Source organism: Lineus longissimus, chromosome 6, assembly GCF_910592395.1.
Source record: "Lineus longissimus chromosome 6, tnLinLong1.2, whole genome shotgun sequence".
Taxonomy (NCBI): domain Eukaryota; kingdom Metazoa; phylum Nemertea; class Pilidiophora; order Heteronemertea; family Lineidae; genus Lineus; species Lineus longissimus.
In genome coordinates this window covers 9,241,684-9,265,828 of record NC_088313.1, presented here as the reverse complement: position 1 = coordinate 9,265,828, position 24,145 = coordinate 9,241,684, and the positions used below count along the sequence as shown (strand labels likewise).

Here is a 24,145-nt window from a genome sequence, read left to right as displayed (position 1 = left end):
TCGCGGCAATGTGGTGGTGTAAGTGCAATTGGTCCACCAATATTTCGTGGTGTAAGCGCAGCGCGCAGCTATTGCAATGTGGTGAAATAGGACATCCACAAAACTGCAAGACTTTTTGTGGCTTTTTTTATTCCAAAAATTCAAAAGATTTTCATATTGCATTTCAAGTCCTTCTTTGAAAATATTCTTCTTTAAACAAGGTGATATCGAGGGGTTTTATGCGCACTCTTTTCGTAGCTTACAGAAAATAGCTGTGTGAACAGGTTTGTGCGTGCAGACGATGATTTTGCGAGGCAAGTTTTGGCCCTTTAACAGTTCGGCTCAAAATGGGCTGAAAAAAATCGGAATGAATATGGTAAACTGGGCCGGGTTACATTACAGAGGACTCGAAAATCTTTAGTAAATCGGCACATTTATGGCATTTTGTTCCGAGTAAGCCTATTCTTGCCGCGTACATTTGTGGAAATTATACATGCAATACACGTGCAATGGAAGCCAATACTGGCACAAACTCGCACAGTGCCGAAATTAAAATTCAATTTCAACATGCGCGGTACTGCTTTTCAAGATGGTGGCAATTAAGCAGTGCTAGAGCCGTTGTTTAGGAACGACATCAGCGCCTCTAGTGTCAAGATTGATACTGGCACAGATAGTAATATTACCTCTGCTTTGGAGAATGAATAGGAGGAATGCGAAGTTTTGACCTCCAAAGTTTGAAGAGCTAGTATTCGAAGGAAGTGAGGTTTATTATACTATCATATAAAATTTGCAAATTTTGCCTAATTTGTTGAGAATCTATTAATATTTTGTCAACAAGCTGTTAAATTACCTGTTACTATGTGCTTGAGTGGTGTTTTATTAGTTAATTCATGTTAATCTGTTTATAAACCCAACTCGAAGGTTTAGTTCAAATTCGAGTTCTGTCGTCAAGGAATTCACATTCAGCATAAAGCTGAACTGTTCAGATTTTACTAGCTAGTGACAAATAATAACACTGATGTGTCTTTTGTTCTGGATTTTGCACCTGCAGCAGTAACTTGTGAGTTATGAAAACTCTTCTAATATTTGTATGATAGTACACCTAGCTATGTATACATAGGCCTAGATATACGATGAAGTAAGCCTTCTGGCCCATCAATGCAACATGTATGCCAGAGCAAAACAGGCTGCCATTCAAAATACCAACAGAGGGAGTTCAAGGAACACCAAAAATGCACCCATAAGTGGAAACACACAATCCACTGCAGGGAAGAAAGAGGGAGAATCACAAGGAATCAACAAAGCAAAGCCAAAGAAAGGACTTGGAAGAGAAGATATTGTATCTGCAGCTTTGAGCAGCAAAATTGATGTGGAGTATCCGTCGCTTGTAAAGATTGTCAGGATTTTTACAAGTTCTACTTTTACTGGTAAGTGCAGTTATTGGTTGTTGATGTTGTCTGATGCAGTGACATATTTACAGGGGAACGCCGTTCATAAACTAATTACAGTTAAATATAGAAATCCACTTATAGTACCGGTAATACAATGCCATAGTGCAGTTAATTGTGAATACAAATTTGTTTAAACTTGGTAACCATAGTATTTGTATATCAGTTTACACGACGGCAATGTTGAAATTTATATTTAGTATATGTATTTTCGCAATTGGACATTAAAATTCAATTAAAATATTTTTTTTAAAATTAACGAATGCCATAGGCCTAATTAAAAGAGACCTACGGCATAAGAAAATGGGACACTATTTTTGGGCGATTAACAACAGAAAAGAAAACACAGCAGTGCCAGTGATGTCTAAAAGAAACTTAACAAACACCACCTGTCATCGCTAGTATGAAAGGACATGTTATCAAAAATTACTTGGTGTCAAATTGCATAACGTTTTCAACTCTTTTGTCAATGAGTAAAAACATGTTTGTGCTTTCAGACACAAGAGAGGAGAGGAATAGCTTGATGAAGTATGTCTACCCTAACCTAAGCACATTTTGTCGTGAACGGGGCTACGAATTTCAAGTGGTGGACATGCGATGGGGCGTGAGGGATGAGGCGACAGAAGATCACATGACTTCAGAGCTCTGCATGCATGAATTGAGAGAATGTCAGCGGCTGTCAACGGGGCCAAACTTTGTGGTGAGTTGGGCAAGCTTTCTATTACCTGAGACACTGTTTGCCAGGTACATGTAGTTAGCTCATAGTGTGCCACTTCTGTGTCCTTTGATGAGGCTTAGCCTCACTAACTTTCCGTGACAGACCAATTTCCAAAGCAGTAACTGAGTAAGCTTATATTCTTTTTGAACCAAGATCACGATCATTATGTGCAGTGTTCTTTTCAGACATTTCTTGGACAAAAGTATGGCTACCGTCCCTTCCCTCCAAAAATCCAAGCAACAGAGTTCAAGAAACTTCTGTCGGTAGTCAAGAAAGAAGAAGAGAAAAATCAGCTCCTTGATTGGTACAAAGAAGACAAAAACAGCTTGCCTAATGTATACACACTCCAACCGATTACATCCAGATTGCCTTACTTCATCAATAATGAAGAGCCAGAAAAGAAAAAAGAGGTGAGTTTTCAGTGGTGGATCCAGAAACTTTGGAAAGGGGGCTCAGCCCCACCCAGAGAGTAGCAAAGGTGTGACCTTGAGTTGAACACTTAAAAGTTATGAGACGGTCACTCCTGATCTGATAACATAGTCAGTGGTTGATGGGAACTACCAGTATGAATGGGTGCCCAGAAAAAGCAATTTCCAATTTCAGGCTCAAGACAAATGGTGGGCTGACTTTGAAATGATACAGTCGACCCTGAGCTCTGCTGCTTCCCAGGTTCTGTCTGGGGCTGACAAGATAAAATATCTCTGGTCAGGTAAGATGCTTTGAAGGGAGACTAAAGCCATGAGTTACCTGCAGGTACACAGTGATCTAGACCAACTGAATAACAAGTTTTTAACTGGCTGCTGGTACCATATTTTCATTAATATATTATCCAAAAGCATATTCCTGCAATGGGTCGGCTTTGGTGATTTCGAATTGACCAGAGATTGAATTTCAAATTTGCTTTCATTTGCTTCATAACCATGAAAATATTAACCACAACTTGATTTCTTAGTATGCTCTGCATGTATTTGACTATGCTGTTGTAATACGTGACTCTGCCCTTACATGTAAACAGTCGACAAGTAAATGTCCTTTTTTTTAAATATCACAGAGATAAAATAAGATATTTGAATGCAGTTTTCAGCAGAGTATGGTATATTTAGTTGGTCATATATCTGTTGTATTTGAATGCACCTAATTGCATCCCTTCATTATGTAACAAACATTTCAAAAAAGGTCCAAAAATCACTTTTTATTTCATGTGCCTTTTCAAAAGTTAAAATGAGCCCATGAACTGTGCTTTATGACCATCATTTATTGGCACTTTCAATTCCATAGAGTGTGTTTGATAGTCATGACAAATGCACATTTTTGCTTAGGATTTTTATGTCATTTTTTTAATCTCTTCCCTAACCTTTGATAAATACCCCTAACCCTTCATGTATGTGCTGAGTTGACCATAAAGACCCTGACTGACTGCATTGCTAACTATGAGGGGTGTTCTCAAAGGTCATCAGCTGTCTGAAAAAAACAATCTCATGTAGCGAGCTAAAACTGATCTTCAAAATGAAAGAATTTAGCAGGAATTTTATAGAAATGAAAGCAATTTTAAATTTAAAATTACCTGTTACATAACGAAGAGACAAGATTAGCTTGGTCCAAATATATCAGATACATGACCAACTAGATATACCATTCGCTGCTGAAAACTGCATTCAGTTATCTTATTCTATCTGTGTGATACCAAAAAAACTTGTGGACATTTACTTTCTGGAAGGACTGTACGCTGTAAACACACCTAAAAGGTTTAAAATCTCTGATTGATTGTTTTTAGTGACACATGATGAGATAGCCAATGGTATTCTTCAAGCTGAGAATCCTGACAAGCATTGCTACTGGTTCAATCGCACTATAGATGACCTTGAGAAAAGGTCAAAGGGCAGCCAGCTGGCAGGACGATTTATTGACATGAAAGGAGGAAGTTTAGATGTTGAAGTGCAGGGACTGATCAGCAAACTCAAGTAAGGAAGTGCTGCTCTCGAGGTATCTATGTCTTAAAGTGGTCGGTGTCTGTCATTAAATGACACCAAACCTTGGTTTGATAGGTATCGGTCGCCCTCACCTTTGCCTGACAGATTTCGACTGCAAGTCTATAACATTTTCCTCATGTCAGGTAGGGAATGAGTTATTTGGTGTTGTTGCTTCGCCTTGTAGGAAGTGTGCATAACAAGCTTCTCGTATTACTCCTGTTGATGGGATATTTTGCCTGACCATGCATATGCAACCACGCTCAATGACACTTGGATTTGCATCTCTCTCAACTGGGATGTCCTATGTAGGCCAAATAAAGTCACTTGTATCTTGGATTTCAGGAAGGAGAGCATACCATCAAAATTGCCAGCATCAAATATCACTAGCTACCATGTGAGGTGGACAGAAAATGGTGTGGACCCCTCTGTTGCAGGTAATAATGTCATGAACGTTTTGAGAGAACATTACCAGTGTACATGTAGTTGGGTAGGGTGGGATGGGTGAGGGTAGGTTCGTTTGTTGGAAATGTGCTTCAGGTAAGCTAAAGGAACCATACATGTATAGTTTCAGCTTGTCACTTTGGTGTTGTTTTGCCTTGGTGTATTCTGCTCAGGATCAAGTTGTCCTCGGTGTCAGTGGCTATAATAAAGAGTAATTTTCTTTCTCATTTGAAAAACAACCAAATGTTGTGTCGTGATTTACTAATACTATACAGATACTATCATATTACAGAGCATGCCAACTACCTCAAGAAATTCATGATTGACTTCTACGAGAAAATGACAGAGCTCATCTTACGGGGAATTGAGGATAAACAACACATGGAGATCAAGGACCGACTGACAATGGAAGCCATACAGCATGCACAGTTTGCTCAGATGAAGTGCAAGAGTTTCCATGGCCGGGAGGAACTAATCAATCAAATTATGCGTAAGATCATGGACAGAGTTAACAGGTTAGTAGCCTTCTGTAAGAATTACAGTAATGCAATGTATTTCAAATTTTTTTATGGACATGATGCAGTGATGATGATGATGATGATGATGATAACGTCCCTTATGGAAACTCGTCATCAGGTTCCTAATTATGCCATTTATCTTACAGGTATCCCCTTGTCATTTGTGGGCAACCTGGCTCTGGCAAGACAGCCCTGATGGCAAAGTGTCTGCAGAAAATAATGTCATCCCAATCAGAGAATATGTCTGTTATAGTACGTTTCATCGGGACAACATCAGACTCCTCGAGCATCAGACAACTTTTGTTGAGCGTTTGTGAGCAGTTGCTGGCTCAGAAACCAGAGACGTTGTCAAATCTGCATGGGGAAACAAAAGAGGTGAGATGTGTTCTAAGTGTGAAATTTTTATGAAGTCTTCTATAAACTCTTGCATCCTAGAATACTTCACTCCTTTTTGGCTCACCGTGAGGGGAGTCTATATGATAGCGCTGTGTCCGTCGTCGTCGTCGTTGTCGTCGTCGTCGTCGTCGTCGTCATATCCTAACAGTGGCACGTTTCTTAGCTGCTAGGGCTATGAACTTGAAACTTTGTGCACAGAATGCCCTAGGTCAGCTGACCTCTGACACTGATTTTCGGTCCGATCTGATTCTCTGTTTGGCCACCAGGGGGCCAAATGTCGATATCTAAAAAGTGTGATATCTCGCTTATTAGTGACTTGTTTTCGATAAAACTTTTGTTGTAGGTACTCATAGCAAATATACATTTTATATTATACGGGTTTTTAATTTGACCTTGTTTTCAAGGTCACAGAGGTCATATGGCGTAAATTGGCCATTAGAGTGTAAACTATGGCACGTTTCTTAACCACTAAAGCTATGAACTTGAAACTTGGTACATATAACCCCCTATATCACATAGCCTCTGGTGCTGAATTTTGGTTCGATCTGATTCCTAACTTTGCCACCAGGGGGCCAAAAGTGGAAATCTAAAAAGTGTGGTATCTCGCTTATAAATGACTTGTTTTCGATAAAACCTTTGTTGTAGGTACTCATAGCAAATATACATTTTATATTATACGGGTTTTCAATTTAACCTACTTTTCAAGGTCACAGAGGTCATATGGCGTAAATTGGCCATTAGAGTGTAAACTATGGCACGTTTCTTAACCACTAAAGCTATGAACTTGAAACTTGGTACATATAACCCCCTATATCACATAGCCTCTGGTGCTGAATTTTGGTTCGATCTGATTCTTTATTCGGCCACCAGGGGGCCATAACGGAAAAAGGAAGAAGTGCAATATCTTGCTTATTTGAGTGAATTGTTTTCGATAAAATTTTATGGCAGGGACTCCTAGCAAGGATACATCACATTTCCTATGATTTTTGGATTTGACCTCCTTTTCTAGGTCACAGAGGTCAAATGGCGTAAATTGACCGTTCGAGTGTAACTATGGCACGTTTCTTAACTGCTAAAGCTATGAACTTGAAAGTTGGTACATGTAACCCCCTACATCAGATAATCTCTGACACCGAATTTTGGCCTGATCTGATTCTTGATTTGGCCACCAGGGGGTCAAAACTGAAAAAGTAGGACGTGCAATATCTCGCTTATTAATGACTTTTTTTCGATGAATTTTTTATTGCAGAGACTCTTAGCAATCACACGATATTGATCTTGTTGATGTCATAGACAATTATTGGTTGGATCATAAACTTATATATACTGCCCTGTCTTATTACTTGACATCAATACACATCTAAAAAAAGTCTTCATGCCTGATTGTGTTCACCATATTCACCTCTAAATTAAGCATGATCCTGCCTACTAAAAGATGTATACGGTGAGCACAATGGCCCCTGGCCGTTTCATTTGTTTGTGTACTCCTTTACCCATTTCCGTTTCTACGCCTTGTTCAGATGGAATACATATCAGTGTATCTGGAATTTAGTGGTTGTCATACCAATTTATACATATTTCCAGCTGACAATGAAGGACGCCCAAGAGCTCTTCGTCCACAGTCTTACCGCCCTCTCCAAAGCTAAGAGTTCACTCTATCTCTTCCTCGACTCACTAGACCAGCTGGACGACAGTCACAAAGGTCGAGTCATGGACTGGTTACCTCTGCCCCTGCCAAAAAATATCCATGTTGTGATTTCGGTCATACCTGATGACAAGTACAGTGTCGTGCCACATCTGAAGGTAAACTTTTATGCTTTTTTCCAAGGTTTGATAAATCGCAAATGTAAAAGGTAAAAGATTCTACTGTTAACGGTGACTTTAGTGTCTAATGTAGCAACAAAAATGTTCAAGATTGTGTACAGATGTAGAAAAAGAGAAGTCCTCAAATTTTCACTCCAACAAAAAAACTACCATTTTTCAGAATCGTATCAAGGAAGCAGATTGTTTCATGGCTGTGCCTAAACTATCCACTTCCGATATCTCCAGCATCCTGGATGGCTACATGAAGTCGGTAAATCGGACGCTTCAAGATCCTCAGAGGTCGCTGTTACAAGAAGCCTGTATGCGATGCCCAATTCCCCTCTTTCTGAAACTGTGTGTGGACCAGGCACTCAAGTGGTCCTCATTTAGCAAAGTCAACGCGGCAGTCCTGCAGGGCTCTGTAAAAGACGTTATTAACAAGCTATTTGAGCGTTTGGAGAAGTACCACGGGTTTTTACTGATCAGCCATGGATTGGGCTACATCACAGCCTCAAAGAATGGGCTCAGGTGAGGTGGAGTGTGAAAATTTTTTGGTATGCGACAAAGTTGGTGACAACCCTTTGCCTATACTGTATTCCAAATCATGAGACCAAAATTGGTTGCATTCATTAAGATCACTAGGCCATATAAAATAAATTACCTGATTCTCATAAGCGCCCGGTCGATTTTTAGAAATATTTTATATATAAATTATAAAAGAGCATTCTCCCGCATCAAAGTCAAAATTTATATTTTATGATATATTTGAAGGATTGAATATTCCATTTTCATTGATGAATGTTGCCGATAATGATGGATTTAAAAGAATGAAATATCAGTTACGTCAGTCTGCTCTCTTCCCTCCATTGACATCATAGCCTTGCTCAAGCCAGACATTGCAATACATCGAATAGGGTGGCACTACACAGTGGGGACAGGGTCTGTTTTGTCCCCCCAGAGAAATGCAGTTCTTAAGACGCAGGGCGTTTCCATGTTCATGAATGGGTCCAAATACTATTTAGTTTGACACCCTGGTCTTAGTTTCCATGTGCAGAGGGATCTTTGGCAATTTTATGAGCCTAGCAGCTGTGCCATTTGAAGCGGGTCTCAATCCCCAGTTTGGCCTCAATATGTAACATACCTTCCATCTGCCATGCGAGGTTGGGCGTAGTTTTGCGAGTGTTAATTATGCTCGTCCAAATTCTAGGCCATATAGCAAATAAATAGCCGAGATGACCCCATGTTTTCACATCAAATAAAGAAACTAGATGCATTTGGCTATCTGCTGGTGGTAATGGCATTCCCAAATTATTCATTTTGAACCTATTGAGGCCCGTTTGAAGATTGCACACATCATGCCATTTCTTGGTCAATTATTTACCATTTTCAGGATCCAAGTGGTGTCAAAAGTGGCGCCACCTATCGGTGAACTTATGAATTAAATGCAATGAAAATGCTGCAGACTTCTTCTGGAGATTCATCTGAACCAAGAAATGTATAGATTATGGTGCCTGTTATGTATGATTAGGCCTCAGCAGGAACTGAAAGACTACCTCGTGTCAGTTGCCCGGGGCCTATTTGACGCTGCCCTTGATACCATCCTCCACACGGTGTAGTGCCACCTAGCATGCTTTACATGGTCGCAAGCACAGATCGTGCAGCAGAGACTATTAGGCAATTTGCCAGTAGTTCCAGAATCGACCTTTTTGTGGTGGATGACGTCATAAGAACATTTTGGCGGCAAAATTTATATATAAACTATAATATATAAATTGCCCGACTGGACAAACTTTTCACCAACTCTGATGAGAGTCAGGTAATTCATTTTATATGGCCTTACCTAAGAGCATGAGTGGAAAATTACTTCCACTAAGAAGAGTTTGGGAATGATCACTCGCTTCCTTTCTGTATGAACTGAGATTAGTTCAGTTTTACAATTCCTAGTTTTCTTCTTGCTTATATCAGTCGGAATGAACTAGAGGACATTCTCTCCCTTGACGATGATGTCTTGAATGACATCTACCAGTATTCAGCGCCGCCTTACCGCCGCTTGCCTCCTCTCATCTGGGTGCGAGTACACGCCGACCTGAAGGAGTACCTCACAGAACGAGGGGCAGATGGTGCCACTGTTCAGCAGTGGTACCATCGGGAGTTCGGGGAAGTTGCAGAAGAGAGATACCTAAGGAAAAAGGAAATAAGGTAACTACATGTATCAGAAAATTTGGATTGTCATGTAAAATCTTCTTCCTTTCCTGATTTCTAGTTCTGTATGGATTTGTTACAATGCCAATGTTTCCTCATGGACATGGCCATTGTCTATTGACCTTAATATGTTTAAGATAAATCCAATACTTTCTTGTTCTGGTATATGAATACGAATGGCTCAATGAAGAATATTCTAAACTTCTTCTCTTGAATATTTAGGGAAAAGCTGCATGTAACGATGGCAGATTACTTCCTGGGGAAATGGGCCAACAGCATCAAGAAACCTTTTATGGATCAAAAAGGAAACGCTGGGGTAGAGGATCGATTGGTCAAACCACAGCCATGCGTCTTTAAGGAATCAGCGCACAACCAAGCGACATTATTCAACCATCGCAAACTGTCCGAATTGCCGTTTCATCTTGTGTTGGCGGGAGATGTTGAGACGCTGAAGAAGGAGGTCTTGTGCAATTTTGATTGGTTGTATCAGAAGACGAGGGCAAGTGGATTTGACAGGTAGGTACTGCAACGATAAAAGGAAAACCCCTAGTCCAGTTTCATGCCGACTTATCGGCGGTGAATAACAGTCCTAAAGTCCGTATAGTCAGTAAATGTATTGATATATACACCATCTTTATTGATAAACACAGTGTGTATTGATGTATACACAAAATCTGTATTGATGTACACACAATCTTTTCAGTGTCCTGAATGACTTCCTGTTCGCAAAACAACACGGCATCAGTGATAAGGAACTCGATATCGTGTGCAATGCATTCCGTGCTTCCATAGAGGGCATTGCTCCGGACATAGGGCAGTTACCGGTGCAGTTATGCGGTAGGCTAATGTCGGTGAAATTAGACGCGGAGATGGCCAATGTTAGAAATTTGGTGCAGAAGTGTCAGAACCCACCATTTAGATGTTTTGTGGCAAATAAAGGTATGATGTTCTTGAGAAAAATTTTTAGATTCAATTTGATTTATTTGCAGTTCATGATACTTTCTCTTTATTCATGTTATGATGATTACAAAAAAGTGAAGTAGGGTATTTTCAACAGACATTGGTTGTTACATCTTGACCATGTTGACAAATGTATCATTTATCGTAGGAATTGTTTTATTCCTCAAACATTTCTGTTGTTCATTAAGGGTTTCTCCATCCCTCTGGAGGTGCCATGATCACAAAACTTCTTGGTCACAGTGACACTATCGTGGCGATAGCGGTGTCTCCAGATAAAAAGAGAGTTGTTTCATGTGAGTACAGGGTCTTGGAGTAAATGGCTGGGTCAGGGTGTATGATTAGATTGATCGAAAGTCATGAACAGAGAAGGCAGATGTTGTAGCTGCAACCTGCTATGTAGCTTTGACACCTTGGCAGTTGATTACGATTTAACCAATGGCTGGCGGCTTTCCTATCACAATGGAAGTTTTTTGGAGGAACTGTATCAAGAAGTTTATTTGGATAAACGCTGTTTAACATTTCTTTGATCAATAATCGGGTGCAATATCTTTATGATAATCTGTAATGTGACAATTGAGGTATTTAAGGGTGGGTGTTTTTTGTGTATCATGATAAAACTGATCAAGTGGTTTTCTGCCTCATCAGACTCCAGTCACACAATGATTGTCTGGGACATGGACACTGGCCTCGAGATAAGGCGGATGATTTATGACCCTGAGGTTGTGGTTCCCGACTTCCTGTGCATCACCAAGGACAACAACTTCATCATCAATAGTTGTAAGATGCAGCTTGAAATCATCACGATCTATGGTCCGGAGATTGAGCACAAGCTGGAACTGGACCACGAAATGTTTCACTTGCCTGGTATGTCTAGAAACTTTGGAATTCCTTGAATATTTCATCATTGTCATCATCATCATAATATGTCTTTTTCCTGATCGGCGTCTCTCGTGGTGGAACTCGATTGTAGGGCACACTGTCAGCGAATCTAATGTTTGGCTCATTAGTTTTGTTGACAGTGTCACTTTCCCTTACCGATGGCAAAAGCCAAAGCTCAGCCAAAAAGCAAATATGTCTCTATTCGGATGAGCAACCTCTTTTGGCTGGACAGTGTCAAGTTATGGGGTCAGGCTCTGTCGATTTTGTTGTTATAATGTCTGCCGGAAACATCAAAGGGTAAAATCATAGAGTGACTGATATGCGCAGTAAGGGGAATATGTGTGATTCACCTCTAAATATATTCCTCGTATAAACGTGAATAGTTTTTATGTACTTTGAGATGGGAGAGACACCTTTTGGCGTCTTTGTGTGACTTTATCTTGCCTGCCTAGCTGCTGCCTATAGAGGCCAGCCTTAGTGTCCCTTTAAGATGGCCATTTTTTTGCCCTACATTCGAGTTCCACCACTAGAGTACATTTTGAGAAGTGCATGTAAAAACTGGAATGGGCGTTATGTGACATTGTTAACATGTGCATTCATTTACAATCAAAATTTCCTAACATACCTGTCTGTTTCAGTGCCCATCTGTCTCTCCCCGGATTACGAAAAGCTCATGGCTATGACGGACAAGTCACTGTACATCTGGCAGATAGGAACATGGACTAAACTCCACCAGCTTCCAATAGCTTCCCCACCAGCCGAGCTCTACACCCTTGCTCCTGAATTTATGAGAGGTCGGTTTAGGCCGTTTTGTTTGAAATTCCCCAGCATGTGCATTGGCTCTCTGTAGTTGCTATAGAGTGACTCAACCACTCTCTTGATAACATTACAGAGAGTGGCCAAGAACTGGCCAATAATGGTTACACACTGACCTACTGGCGGGAACTTATATATAGGGACAACGTATATAACAGAAGTTGGCCGACGATTTTCAAACATGGAATATTTTATTGAAATGAATCTGCTTGTCCATACTACCAATCAAATTTGTGTAATTTATGACTGTAAAAGACAACTCATATGAAAAACCAACAGTTAGAAATTTTTGGCGTCGTTAAATGACTAAAACCTATTTCTAGCCAAAGAAAATACAATTCCAAAGTTCTGGTCAAGGAAGAAGGATTGCAAAAATAAAACCGTTTAAAATAAGGCCCCCGGCAGTGGCCGCCTCAGGCCTAATGGTAATAGGCTAAAGTTGCTAAAGGGACCAATCTAAATGCTCAGCATTTGTGACATAACAAGTCCGGGTTACTCACATCTCTGACAAAATTATGCATTGTGCCAAGAGACGTGACATCTGTTCTTACAACATTTCAGCCATCGTGACATATATTCTGAGTTATTTTAAGCCTCCGTGTGCAGCGCTGTATGTTCCATTGGAATTGTACTGTCCCTAAAACTCATTCTAGAATTCATTAACTAATCAAACCTGACTAACTTACTGAAATATTGATTTTCCATTTTCAGGCCACAAGAACCTGGTCATATACTTTCGCAAGAATACGGAACATTTCTACATCCTTGAACCCAATCAATTCAAAAAGACAAAGAAGTACATCGCAAAGGTCAAAGTCATTGATAAAAATCCAGGCAAAATGCATTGTTACTTAGCAGCAACGTCGAGCGATAAACTAGCAGCATTGGTATTCAACGAAGACACAGAACAAAGTGATGTGACATTGAAAGTTTTTAATCCGTTGACTGGGAAATTGTTGAAGAAGTTTGACCTTGACCTTCATGCATTTTCAATGAGTGGAACACGTGAGTATTTGCATTGCAATGTGTTACATGATCTTCCTGGGTTCTCAAAAAATTGAAAAGTCATAAAAAGCTTTTGATACACTGCATGTCTACATCATCATCATCATCAAAAGCTTTTGATGCACTGCATGTCAACATCATTTGTAGCTAAATGTATGTGGCCATTTTGACGACCCTGAGCTATTGAGGATGCAGCACTTCTGAAAAGTGGGATCAGATCACTGGTCTTTCATCCAGACCAGTACTATTTATTTCAAATTGTCTCTTTGGTCAGCCTTGTCAACAGTCACCCTTGTCGGTGCCCTGCAAAGATGGTAATCGAAAGCGTTCCCTAGTCTCACGTGACATCACCAAACCACCTCAGTTTTCTTTTCTTAGCAGTGGTTAGGATGCTGTCAGTGTCTGATGTACTGGACAACCAGTTGTCTTACTCAGATGTTGGTGGTATGCAATGGGTAGTGTTTAAATGTTGAAACAAGCCAAATGAAACAAGCCAAACTAAACGATCCAAATGAACGCCTTAAACCTTTACTGAAAGATCAAGTTTACATGTAATATTCATTGCAGGATTCGGTCAAGTATGTTTATGGCATAAAATATATTATTATTCACATAGTCCCGTTCAATTTTGTTGTTTATTTTGGCTGGTTTAAAACTTAAACGTGCCAAATTAAATGGGCCTGAGTGAATAAAAGTGCTTTTTCATTTCATGCAAATATCAACCCAATGCTTTACAATCATACTACATCTAAACGTGATCTTCAATTTCATGTTTAGAATGTGAATTTAGTTCGTTTAGTTTGGCCTGTTTCATTTGGCTAGTTTCAACATTTGCATTCTACCGTATGCAATGTGCATCGGATGCAGAGTAGGAACTGATAGAAAGACTTATTCCACGCTTGATTAAATTTGACATACTTCCAGAGGTTCTGTATCCGAAATCTGATGGTAATCACGTCATCTTCCCCAATCTGAATAGAGAGGTTCATCCGTTCTCTCTCACCGAACTTGACCTTGAAACAGGAGCAGACACGGAGCTATTCCAGAGCAGCACTCCCTTCTATAGGATGGTAAGTTTCTTATCAGTACTGTAAAACCCTTTATTTTTGTGAGTCTAATAATTTTGCAAGCAGGGATTGTGAATATGATCGAATCAGGGCCACGATCAGCATAGTTGAGAAAAGAAAAACCCTGATTTTGTATTTGGTTTAATCCATCCACTCACAGACACTGCTATTGTACTCATTTAAGCTCTGTCTTCTCTATTTATAGGACTGTGTAGACGACGACCGAGCTATGACCATTTCTGTCAGGAACATGAACACTATTGATTTGAAAGACATCGGATGCAATACCTCCACCTTTGATCTTGACCCTAACACACTTCTGACGGAAGAAATTACAGCGCATGCGGATAACATCTGGCCACTGCCCGATTCGACACGATATGTTGCTGGTAGCACCGCATTGAATCAGATGTTTGTCTATGATCTTGCTGAGCAGAAAGTTGTTAGATTATTGAAGCCAGGTTTGTTTAATTGGTGATCAGATGTTATAATGCACTGGTAGTTTAAGTCTTTGAGTTCCTGATGAGGAACCTGAACAACAAAACCTGCCAATAGGGGGCCCTGCAGGCAAGTGGACCATGGTTGTAATGAGAAAGCCATTTCCCGGGTCGATGATTATTGAATATTTCATCCCTTAATTTTCATGCCTCAATTCTACATGGGGAATTTGTTTTATTGGTCCTTAATGCTATTTTGATGAGTTTTAGGGAGAAAATCAACAGAACTTAATTTTAATGGAAAATGCACTGAAAGTGTACCTTTTAGTCCTGGTGCTGGCAGCTGGATTTTTTGTTCTGCGGGTTCCTAATTGGTTTAAAGGTGAATGCATATTCTGTTACTGCGTAAGAGCGTACGCAGGGCACAATTTCTAGATTTTTTAGTCCTCTCCCCTTTCTCTGCAAATGTACACTAGACCCCAGATTCCCACCTGCGTTCATATGCAAAGATCTTCAGTTAAGTGCATAGTTAATGTTGTCCTCGCCTGAGAAAGCATGCACTTGAATACCAATATTCTTTCAGACGGCTACTGCATGTACGGCCGGCTACACAGCAACACGTGTGCCATGTTTATGAACCACACCCAGCATCTTGTGGCATACGATCTGGTTAAAATGGTGGAGCTGTTTACACTGAAGGATCATTGCAATTATGACGGAGGGTAAGTGCCCTGTTTAATCTTTCCACAACTCCTTCTTCCTGCTGCTTACATGTACAGTCCTACCAGAAAGTAAATGTCCACTGTTTTTTAAAATATCACAGGGATAAGATAAGATATTTGAATGCAGTTCAGCAGAGTGTGGTACATGTATATTTAGTTGGTCATATATCTGTTGTATATGAATGCAGCTAATTCCATCCCTTCATTATGTAACAAATATTTCATAAAAGGTCCAAAATGTCCAAAAATTCAAATGAGCCCATGAACTGTGCTTTATGACCAACATTTTTTGGCACTTGCAATTCCATAGAGTGTGTGCAATAGTCATGATAAATGCACATTTTTGCTTAGGATTTTTATGTCATTTTTTTAATCTCTTCCATAACCTTTGATAAAGCCCCAAATCCTTCATATATGAGCTGAGTTGGCCATAAAGTCTCTGACTGACTGCAATGCTGACTACGAGGGGTGTTCTCAAAGGTCACCAGCCAAAGTTACGTTTTGGACATTTTTTAAATTGCCTTTACATAATGAAGAGACAGGATTACCTGGGTCCAAATACCACTGATACATGACCAACTAGATATACCATTCTCTGCTGAAACCACATTCTATTATCTTATTCTATCTCTGTGATATTAAAAAACCCTGTAGACATTTACTTTCTCGTATAACTGTACATGTATAGTTTCCACACATATCGCTATGCACAAGGAGGTGCACTATTAGAGTCAAATTTTCATTGTACATGAAGACTTCATCCAGCAATCCGTTGAAAATGACTTTCTGTTGGTGAAGTGGATGACATTGCGTTTGAGTCAACAGACATTGGAGATATTTTGGTCCTTTAGTTTGACATGTTTTTGGCTCACCGTAGGTGAGTCTATACAACAGCGCAGTGTCCATCGTACGTCGTTGTCTGTATCCTGTTTCAAAAACAGTGGCACGTTTCTTAACCGCTAAAAGTGTGATATCTCTCTTATGAGTGACCCGTTTTCAATAAAATGTTTGTGGTAGGTTCTCCTAACATGGATAAATCACATATCTTATGGGTTTTTAATTTGAGTGTAACTATGGCACGTTTCTTAACCGATAAAGCTATGAACTTTAAACTTGGCACACCTGACCCCCTAGGTCAGATGACCTGTGACACTGATTTTTGGTCTGGTCTGACTCTTGACTTGGCCACCAGGGGGCCAGAAGTGGAAACCTAAAAAGTGTGATATCTCTCTTTATGAGTGACTCGTTTTCAATAAAAATGTTTATGGTAGGTTCTCCTAGTAAGGATACATCACATATCATTAGGGTTTTAGATTTGACTTAATTTTCAAGGTCACGGAGGTCAAATGGCGTAAATTGACCATTTGAGTGTAACTATGGCAGGTTTCTTAACCGATAAAGCTATGAACTTTAAACTTGGCACACATGACCCCCTAGGTCAGATGACCTGTGACACTGATTTTTGGTCTGGTCTGACTCTTGACTTGGCCACCAGGGGGCCAGAAGTGGAAACCTAAAAAGTGTGATATCTCTCTTTATGAGTGTCTCGTTTTCAATAAACATTTTTATGGTAGGTTCTCCTAGTAAGGATACATCACATATCATAAGGGTTTTAGATTTGACTTAATTTTCAAGGTCACGGAGGTCAAATGGCGGAAATTGACCATTTGAGTGTAACTATGCCACGTTTCTTAACCGATAAAGCTATGAACTTGAAATTTGGTACACATGACTCCCTACATCATATAACCTCTGACACCGAATTTCGATCTGATCTCATTCTCGACTTGGCCACCAGGAGGCCAAAACTGAAAAAGGTAAAAAGTGCAATATCTCGCTTATTAGTGACTTGTTTTCTGTGATATTTTTATGGTAGGTACTCCAAGCAACGATGCAACACATGTCATACTGACTTCGGTTTGACCTATGTACTATACATGTAGCATGTTTCTTAACCAGGATGAATTCAGAACCACCAAATATCTTTGCGGTGAGCACAATGGCCCCTAGCCGTTTCATTTGATTCCTTCCTAAAGTTTGCAGTTTTGTATCTTCGCAGTTATGATTTCATTGATAAAGACCACATCGTCTATGCCACTCCATCCCGACCGCCCTCTGGTAGTCCATCGCTGTACAATCCAACAAAACTCAAAAACGACCGCTTGAAGGTTTTCAATATACACACTGGTAAGTTTTTCTTGTGCCTTAGGAGCATTTCCTTGCACGTATGTCAGTAAGATCTGCAGTCAGTTCTGGTGTACATAGTCAGTAGAATGAATGATGTCATCACGCTGCATAATAAAGCTCAATGAGACTTGAACTGTAATAAACTGAATGATAAACCAACCTCCATCAAGTTATGAATTCTGTTGTTGAATGCTAAACGATGTAGTTGAGCAAGTAACAAAGAAGAAGAAATTCCATCCAATAACTTCAATCATTGATTATCTAGGCAAATTGACCAAAACCATCCAACTCACTGGTGGTCACCCTATCAAGTCGGTGAAGGCAAGCAAGAATGGCCAGATAATCATGTGTTCGGTCAACCACGCTACCTATCCCACAGAAGACTGTCATCTGGTCGGCTATGACCTGAAGGCTGCCAAGTGGTTACCTAAGGTCATCAGTGGAAAAATCGAGGACCTCCACAACCGGGGCGGTTTCAGCCTGACCAGTGACGGCAGATACGTGTTGTTTGCACATCCAAATGAATTGATGCCACCAGTAGAGGTCATTGTTTGGGATGTCAGGAATGGTATGTGCAACTTCCAGTTACATGTAGCTGATTTTAAGAAGTTTGGACTTAGAGTCATGAAACAGGGAATTGCTCGACCAAGTATTTGCTGTTGTCGAGAGTGCCCAAACTGGACAGCTAGACTTCTAAACTGTGTGCAAATGTCTAGGGATCCCAATCGTGGCCCGAAGCTATCATGGTGACCCATTTTCTATGCTCACTGGAAATGGGTAACACAGTACCAGATTACAATTTCATCGGCTATTATCATGTTTCAGGATCTGGACGTTCCGTGCCTGCTCACACTGAGAATGGCATGCCACAGTATCCAATGAACTACCTGTTTTCAGAGTCATTAAAGGCAGTAGTGGTACTGTACAACGGAGGTTAGAAATGTTTTTGTAACGGGTATGACTCCTGATTTAACAAGGACTGTGAAATGATGATAATTGGCTTGTCTTTTACCACTCAGAGTGGTACATGTCTATTCAGGTTCTATTCAGATCAAATAATATCATTGGTTGGACTGCTAACTGTAGTGATGAGCGTCTTGTGATAGCAAGGATCTTTTTGTAAAATGATAGTGATAACGATATTTTGACATTTCAATAGCACACTGTTTGATGGAATGGGTACTTGCTTGCATGAACATGTGCTTTGATGTTGCTTTCAGAAGCCCTAGTCACGACATAAAGCAGCCCTGCTACAACATTGCCTCTTTATTGCCTTTCAAGATGAATCTTACATTATAATCAATCTATTTTTCAGGTGACGTTGCAGTTTATGACCTTGATACATTAAATCAGACACAACTGGTAAAAACTGCATCGCAGATCATCATGAAGGCACACCTCAGCCAAGATGGTTCACTGTTCATATCAAATGGCATGGCGATTAACAGTATCCTTGTCTATGATCTAGCTAGAGGAAAAAGGTGCGTCCCTGTATAACCCTTTCGCTACCGCAGGGTTTTTGAAGTGTACTGTACCCCTGGCCCGCACTCTGTATCGACCAGGTTGCCTGGATCCCAACTTAGCTTAGGAAAAGTTTCATTGTAAAATAGCTAACATTACCCAATCTTTAATAGGGACGAAGTGTGCATTGAGTTGAGTGCAGTGCTGCAATCTGTTTTTGAGGTGTGACCTACCAAAAGGTTATAGGGACTGTAGTTGATCAATAGAGCGTGGGGAAAATTTAGCAGTACACATTACTGTGGGCCAGTAGTGCGTAGTGCACGGAACCGGTATGTACAGGTTGTGGTAGCGAAAGAGCTAACATGTCGAGAGAAACATTATTTTTACTGCCATTTGCAATTAAGTTAATTTCATGATTTGATCTACAATTTAGTTAATTTCATGGTTTGATTTGTAAACAGACAGATTTTTCTTTGATTTCAATAATAAGGGCACATCCATTATGTACGTATGCACGAAAACATAGATTTTTAGACCCCCTCCCCCCTGTATGCACCTTGTACACATTGCCTCAAACCCCCCCCCCCCCTCCCCCTGTAAGAGCGTACACCTGGAGACCACTTTATTACTCGATGAATTGCCTATTTTCCATTCTGCGGCGCTACAGCCGGATCGGCGTCGGACTGCGCATTAACGCTGACATGGCACACACGTGGGAAGTAGTGGGGTGTCATCAGAACCCAGTCAAGTTTATCGCGTGTAAGTTACGGCCTCATGTGCAATACCAGTATGATTGATTCCCTTGATTCTCATAGTAATCTATCATTTAAGCATTCAAGCATTTTCTAATTTGTTCAGAAAATGGTTCTTGGGTTGCGTACGTACGCAAGACTATATACCCACCCCTCCCTCCTGTACGCATAGTGTACGGTTTTTCATAGACCCCTCCTCCACCCTCAGTGCATACGTACTTAATCACGCATGCATTGTGATCTTCATTAGTGTGTAAATTCATCTTTTTCAGGGTAGGAACTTTGGCGTTGGATATGGACGCCAGAGCGTACACTGTATCAGCTGACAATAATTTCCTTTTATTCGGCGCCCCCCAAGTTAAAGGAATGGTACAAGTCTACATCCAAAGGGAGGCAAGCAAAGATGCTCGAAAGAGATGGGGGATGATCCTCAATGATCTGAAGAAAAAGCCAGCAATCTTTGGGAATGATTTGATAGAGAAGAATTATTATACAAATCCTACACCGCCCCCAGCGCAGAATGTTGGGTCGTAAGATGTCAGCGCCATGTTTGGCTGATACCAACTTGGTAATAAAGCACATTGTCAAAATAAAAAATCCCATGCTCGTAATTTTTCTGACCAGATAGAGCGATTTTCATAAATATATTTCAATCATGATACAATGCAGATGCCATGTTTGCCATGGGGTTTTATCTAAAGTAAAAGGTACAGTCCTGACCATATTAAAATCAACACCTACTTCATGCAATATCTCCCAAGCTAGTACACCAATTCCAATACGGTTTTCAGGATATTGTCCGCAATTTTGTTGTCTTATTACACATTATGGCAAGAATGTGAATGCATGAATGCATCATTATGTAATCGGCCATTTAAAAAAACCTTACAAAAAAACGTTTTTAGTTCAAGCTCTTTTTGAAATATTTTTCACTACAATGATAAAACCAATAATTCTAAGAATACTGATAAAAAATCATCAAAATCGAACGAGTAATAATGAAGATAGGGCTATTATTCAACGCATTCACTGCCACGTGGCATGTTTTTACGAGAAAAACATGCTTTTGGCAGTGAAACCCTTGATGTAACAAAAAGTTAAATGGCTCTATCTTAATTTTGACTTGTTCGATTTTGATGATTTTTTGTCAGTATTCTTAGAATTTTGTGTACAATCGTTATAGCGAATAATAGTTCAAAAAAAGTTTTTTTGTAAGGGTGTTTTAATCGGCTGATTACATAATGAAAGACTCATGCATTCGCATTCCTGCCATAGTGTAAATAGAAAACAAGATTTCTCACAATATCCTGAAAACAGCCTTGGAATTGGTGCACTAGTTTGGGAGATATTGATATTAATATGATCTGGACTGTACATGTATGCCTTTTCTAGAAGTTGCCCTTAATGGGAATTTGAATGAACCAGAAAAGGCCAGAGTGGCTCCTAAGGTAGAGCCATCCTGGTAGTCTGAAATTAGTGTATTTTAGGTAGCATAAGTTGTCTTTGTATAGAAGGAATGGGGTCAGCGGAGGTACATGTACAAAAAACCTCATTTCAGCATCAGTGTATTTTGAGATAATCTGGAATCTTGCCATGTTTCTTAGGTATATTTCTTATATATTTTTGAAAAATTTTACGTTTCTACTTAAAATTGTGATATTGAGCAATTTTACACTATGACAGGTCCTGCTTATTGTTTATTCCGTCCACTGCCTCTCATTGCAAATCGTACTATTGTTGATATCTCATTGGTGAGGTGAGGTTTGTTTTGAGTAATGTGTGCCATATCCAGATTTTTGTCCATATCAGTAAGAATTCCAATGGATCAGAGACCACAATGATTAATATGATAAAGGGGTACTATAGGAGTGTCTAGAAAACGAAAACCTAAGACCTAAGACCCACTATGAAGCTAAGATGCTGGATACTATGAAACTAAGACCCACTAGGAAAATGATGAAATTTAGGAGGTTCCTACAATTCCTTCTTCTCAGGTCTGACAGCAATGCACCAGGGTTGAGATGAACCCACTGCTGCTTGGTCAAATAATCAACCAAAGTTGACATGGTGGTCGTTGGGATGGGAGGGCTTAACACTTCCACTGCTGGTTAAGAAATGATGGAGAATCCATCCATAAGATAAACTTGCTGGAAATTAATGAATTAGACAGGGTCTTGGTGTGGTGATCTGGTAGCTCTTGGTGTGTTGGCCTTAGACCAGATGGCGCCACCAGTCTCTTCGGAGGCTGCCGGGTGACAGGACCATGATGAGACACCGTAGGAGTGGGGAGGGTGAAGACGGCATGGTTTTAGATGAGATGTGAGGATTCTGTGTCGAAGGAATAAAGGAGTTTTATAGACATGAAGGTATGTTAGCGTGAGTTAATGCCGAGCAAGGAGAAGTACCCCCGACGAAACTTCACACTGGTGACAGCTGTACAGGAATTCTGGACCCGATCGCAGTTAATTTCCCAACTTTGCCGGCCCTATCTGACACTCGCGCTTGCGTGCGGGCTTGTTGTATATACTGCGGCAGTGTATTACGGCCTCTTGTTTTTACGCCGTTCGTTTGTGTGCTACTGTGCTATATTTAATTGAGTTTTGTGTCGGGTGAGCACTGCAGGCATTGCCTAGACACAAGCATTAGTGAGTTGTAGCGCCGTGGTTGGCGTTCATGAACTTTCTGCCTGGATTTTTAGTATAATTATATTGCCAGTCTCGCGCACTGCATGGCTGGTACTGGGCTAGTCCACAAGTGCGAATGTATGGTGGCCTGTTAGGTGTGCTAACGCTCTGTTCTGCATTACCAGTGGTACACGCTCTGTAGTGCCAATCACTATAGTATTGTTCATTAGTTAATGATATTGTGTTTCTATTGCGGTAATTCTGGTCGGCTATTTGTTGTGGTGGGAGAGTATACTTGTTTATTGCATATTCATTAAGTATTATCGAAACTCATAAATATGGCTGAATTCTTTGATGTGGTGACGGATCAGAATTGTAGAACTCCGATAGTGCAGGGGGGTGTGGTCCCGGCCATGGACACCCCACGAGGACCACCGAGGGCTGCTGGAATATGTGCACCACCAGGTCACAACCCTTACCGAAGAGTGGGATTTGAGGACTTCCAGCGTAGTGGTCCCCGTACATTGAACCTGTCCCCGGCATCACCTGGTACACCCGCTTTGAGAGCCAGTAGTACCCCGCTTCCACCAGTGACCCCTGCTGGACAGAGGACACGGGAAGATTTGGATGCTGGTGCAGACAAGGGAGAATTGATGTCATCATTTCTGGACTCGTTTACATCCTTAGTCGAGAGCAGATTGAAACAGGAGGGGACGGCCCGACATTCCTCGGCAAAAGTGCAGGCCCCCAAACCATTTATGGTTAATCAGAGCTTTCGGATATGGCTTGAGCGCTTTAACACCTATGCTGACCTGACAAAAATACCTGTGTCGGAGAGGAGGCAGCAAATTCTATCGCGTCTTGACCATCAAGCATACATGGCTGTAGCAAATTTCCACTTGGCCCCTTCCTTGACGTATGAGGAGTTCTCTAGTGCACTTGAGCAAAGATTCCACAATGTGACCCGTTAGGACTATAAACTACAATTAAGGGCACGCACACAGGGAAGCTCTGAATCTTACGAAACATTTGCTGACGTTTTATTGGAATTGGCCCTAAATGCTTATCCAGAAAGTGGGTTTTCCCTACAACAAGAGATGGCAAAGGACCAGTTTCTGTTGGGAGTGACTGCCACAGAACCTGTTAAGCAACAACTTCTCATGAGTTCCCCAAAATCCGTGGGAGAAGCCATAAGGAAAGTGCGTCAGCTAGAGGCTGCACAGCTCCTTCTCAAACAGGGGACCAGGCAGCGTGAGGATAGGAATGATGGTAGTGCATCATCCGGGAAAGGCAGGGTGGCAAGTGCTACCTCTGGGACCACTGCACCGAAAGCAGATTCGGACATAAGCAAGGTTCTGGACCTGCTGCAGAAGATGGAATCCAGGATAAGCAAGTTGGAATCCACCGGCACAACAAATTCTGAGAGGACGTCTGAGGACATGCGCTGTTGGCGTTGTAAGGAGTGGGGTCACCAGGCCCGTCAGTGCCCAACCATAGAGTGCTATAACTGTCATGGCACTGGACATATGGCCAGGTCTTGCCCCCAGAATGATCAGGAAAACTCCAAGTCGGGGTCGTCACGGGGCGGACGGACCCTCAGACATCAGTAGAAGCTCCAGCTGGCATTTGGTGTGGGAATGAGTCACTGGTTCTCCGAGGTAACGTTCTGGCTACCTCCGAGAATGGCACTGCTCTAGATTTGCCACCTTCTGGCTACATTTCCCCAAATGCTGAGCATGTACGGGTATCTGTCCCTGTGG

The 24,145-nt window shown here is 40.9% G+C and overlaps 2 protein-coding genes across 3 annotated transcripts; both read left to right on the top strand.

The window, feature by feature from the left end:
* The first annotated feature begins 725 nt into the window (after positions 1-725).
* On the top strand, positions 726-24,123 carry LOC135489047 (NACHT domain- and WD repeat-containing protein 1-like). Of its 2 annotated transcripts, XM_064774138.1 has the most exons (26): positions 726-1,406; positions 1,925-2,127; positions 2,331-2,555; positions 2,749-2,854; positions 3,920-4,106; positions 4,458-4,549; positions 4,849-5,071; positions 5,221-5,449; positions 7,055-7,273; positions 7,455-7,801; positions 9,239-9,472; positions 9,698-9,991; positions 10,179-10,414; positions 10,624-10,728; positions 11,081-11,299; positions 11,953-12,108; positions 12,842-13,135; positions 14,060-14,205; positions 14,408-14,663; positions 15,223-15,361; positions 17,421-17,548; positions 17,814-18,116; positions 18,374-18,481; positions 18,864-19,029; positions 19,677-19,768; positions 20,034-20,147. In XM_064774138.1, exons 1-26 carry the CDS (start codon positions 1,145-1,147, stop codon positions 20,036-20,038), a joined length of 4,974 nt encoding a protein of 1,657 aa, XP_064630208.1. In that variant the 5' UTR covers positions 726-1,144; the 3' UTR covers positions 20,039-20,147. The 2 variants fall into 2 exon arrangements, with proteins under 2 accessions (XP_064630208.1, XP_064630207.1); XM_064774137.1 differs by lacking the exon at positions 19,677-19,768 and having other exon boundaries at positions 20,034-24,123.
* Positions 23,483-23,995, top strand: LOC135489954 (uncharacterized). The gene has a single exon (XM_064775590.1). It carries the CDS (start codon positions 23,483-23,485, stop codon positions 23,993-23,995), a length of 513 nt encoding a protein of 170 aa, XP_064631660.1.
* Positions 24,124-24,145: the final 22 nt, after the last annotated feature.

Coding starts and splice junctions, on each gene's coding strand:
- LOC135489954 (XM_064775590.1), top strand. CDS start 23,483: ATGGCAAAGGACCAGTTTCTGTTGGGAGTGACTGCCACAGAACCTGTT.
- LOC135489047 (XM_064774137.1), top strand. CDS start 1,145: ATGTATGCCAGAGCAAAACAGGCTGCCATTCAAAATACCAACAGAGGG. Junction 4,107..4,457: donor GGACTGATCAGCAAACTCAA/GTAAGGAAGTGC, acceptor CTTGGATTTCAG/GAAGGAGAGCATACCATCAA. Junction 4,550..4,848: donor TGTGGACCCCTCTGTTGCAG/GTAATAATGTCA, acceptor ATCATATTACAG/AGCATGCCAACTACCTCAAG.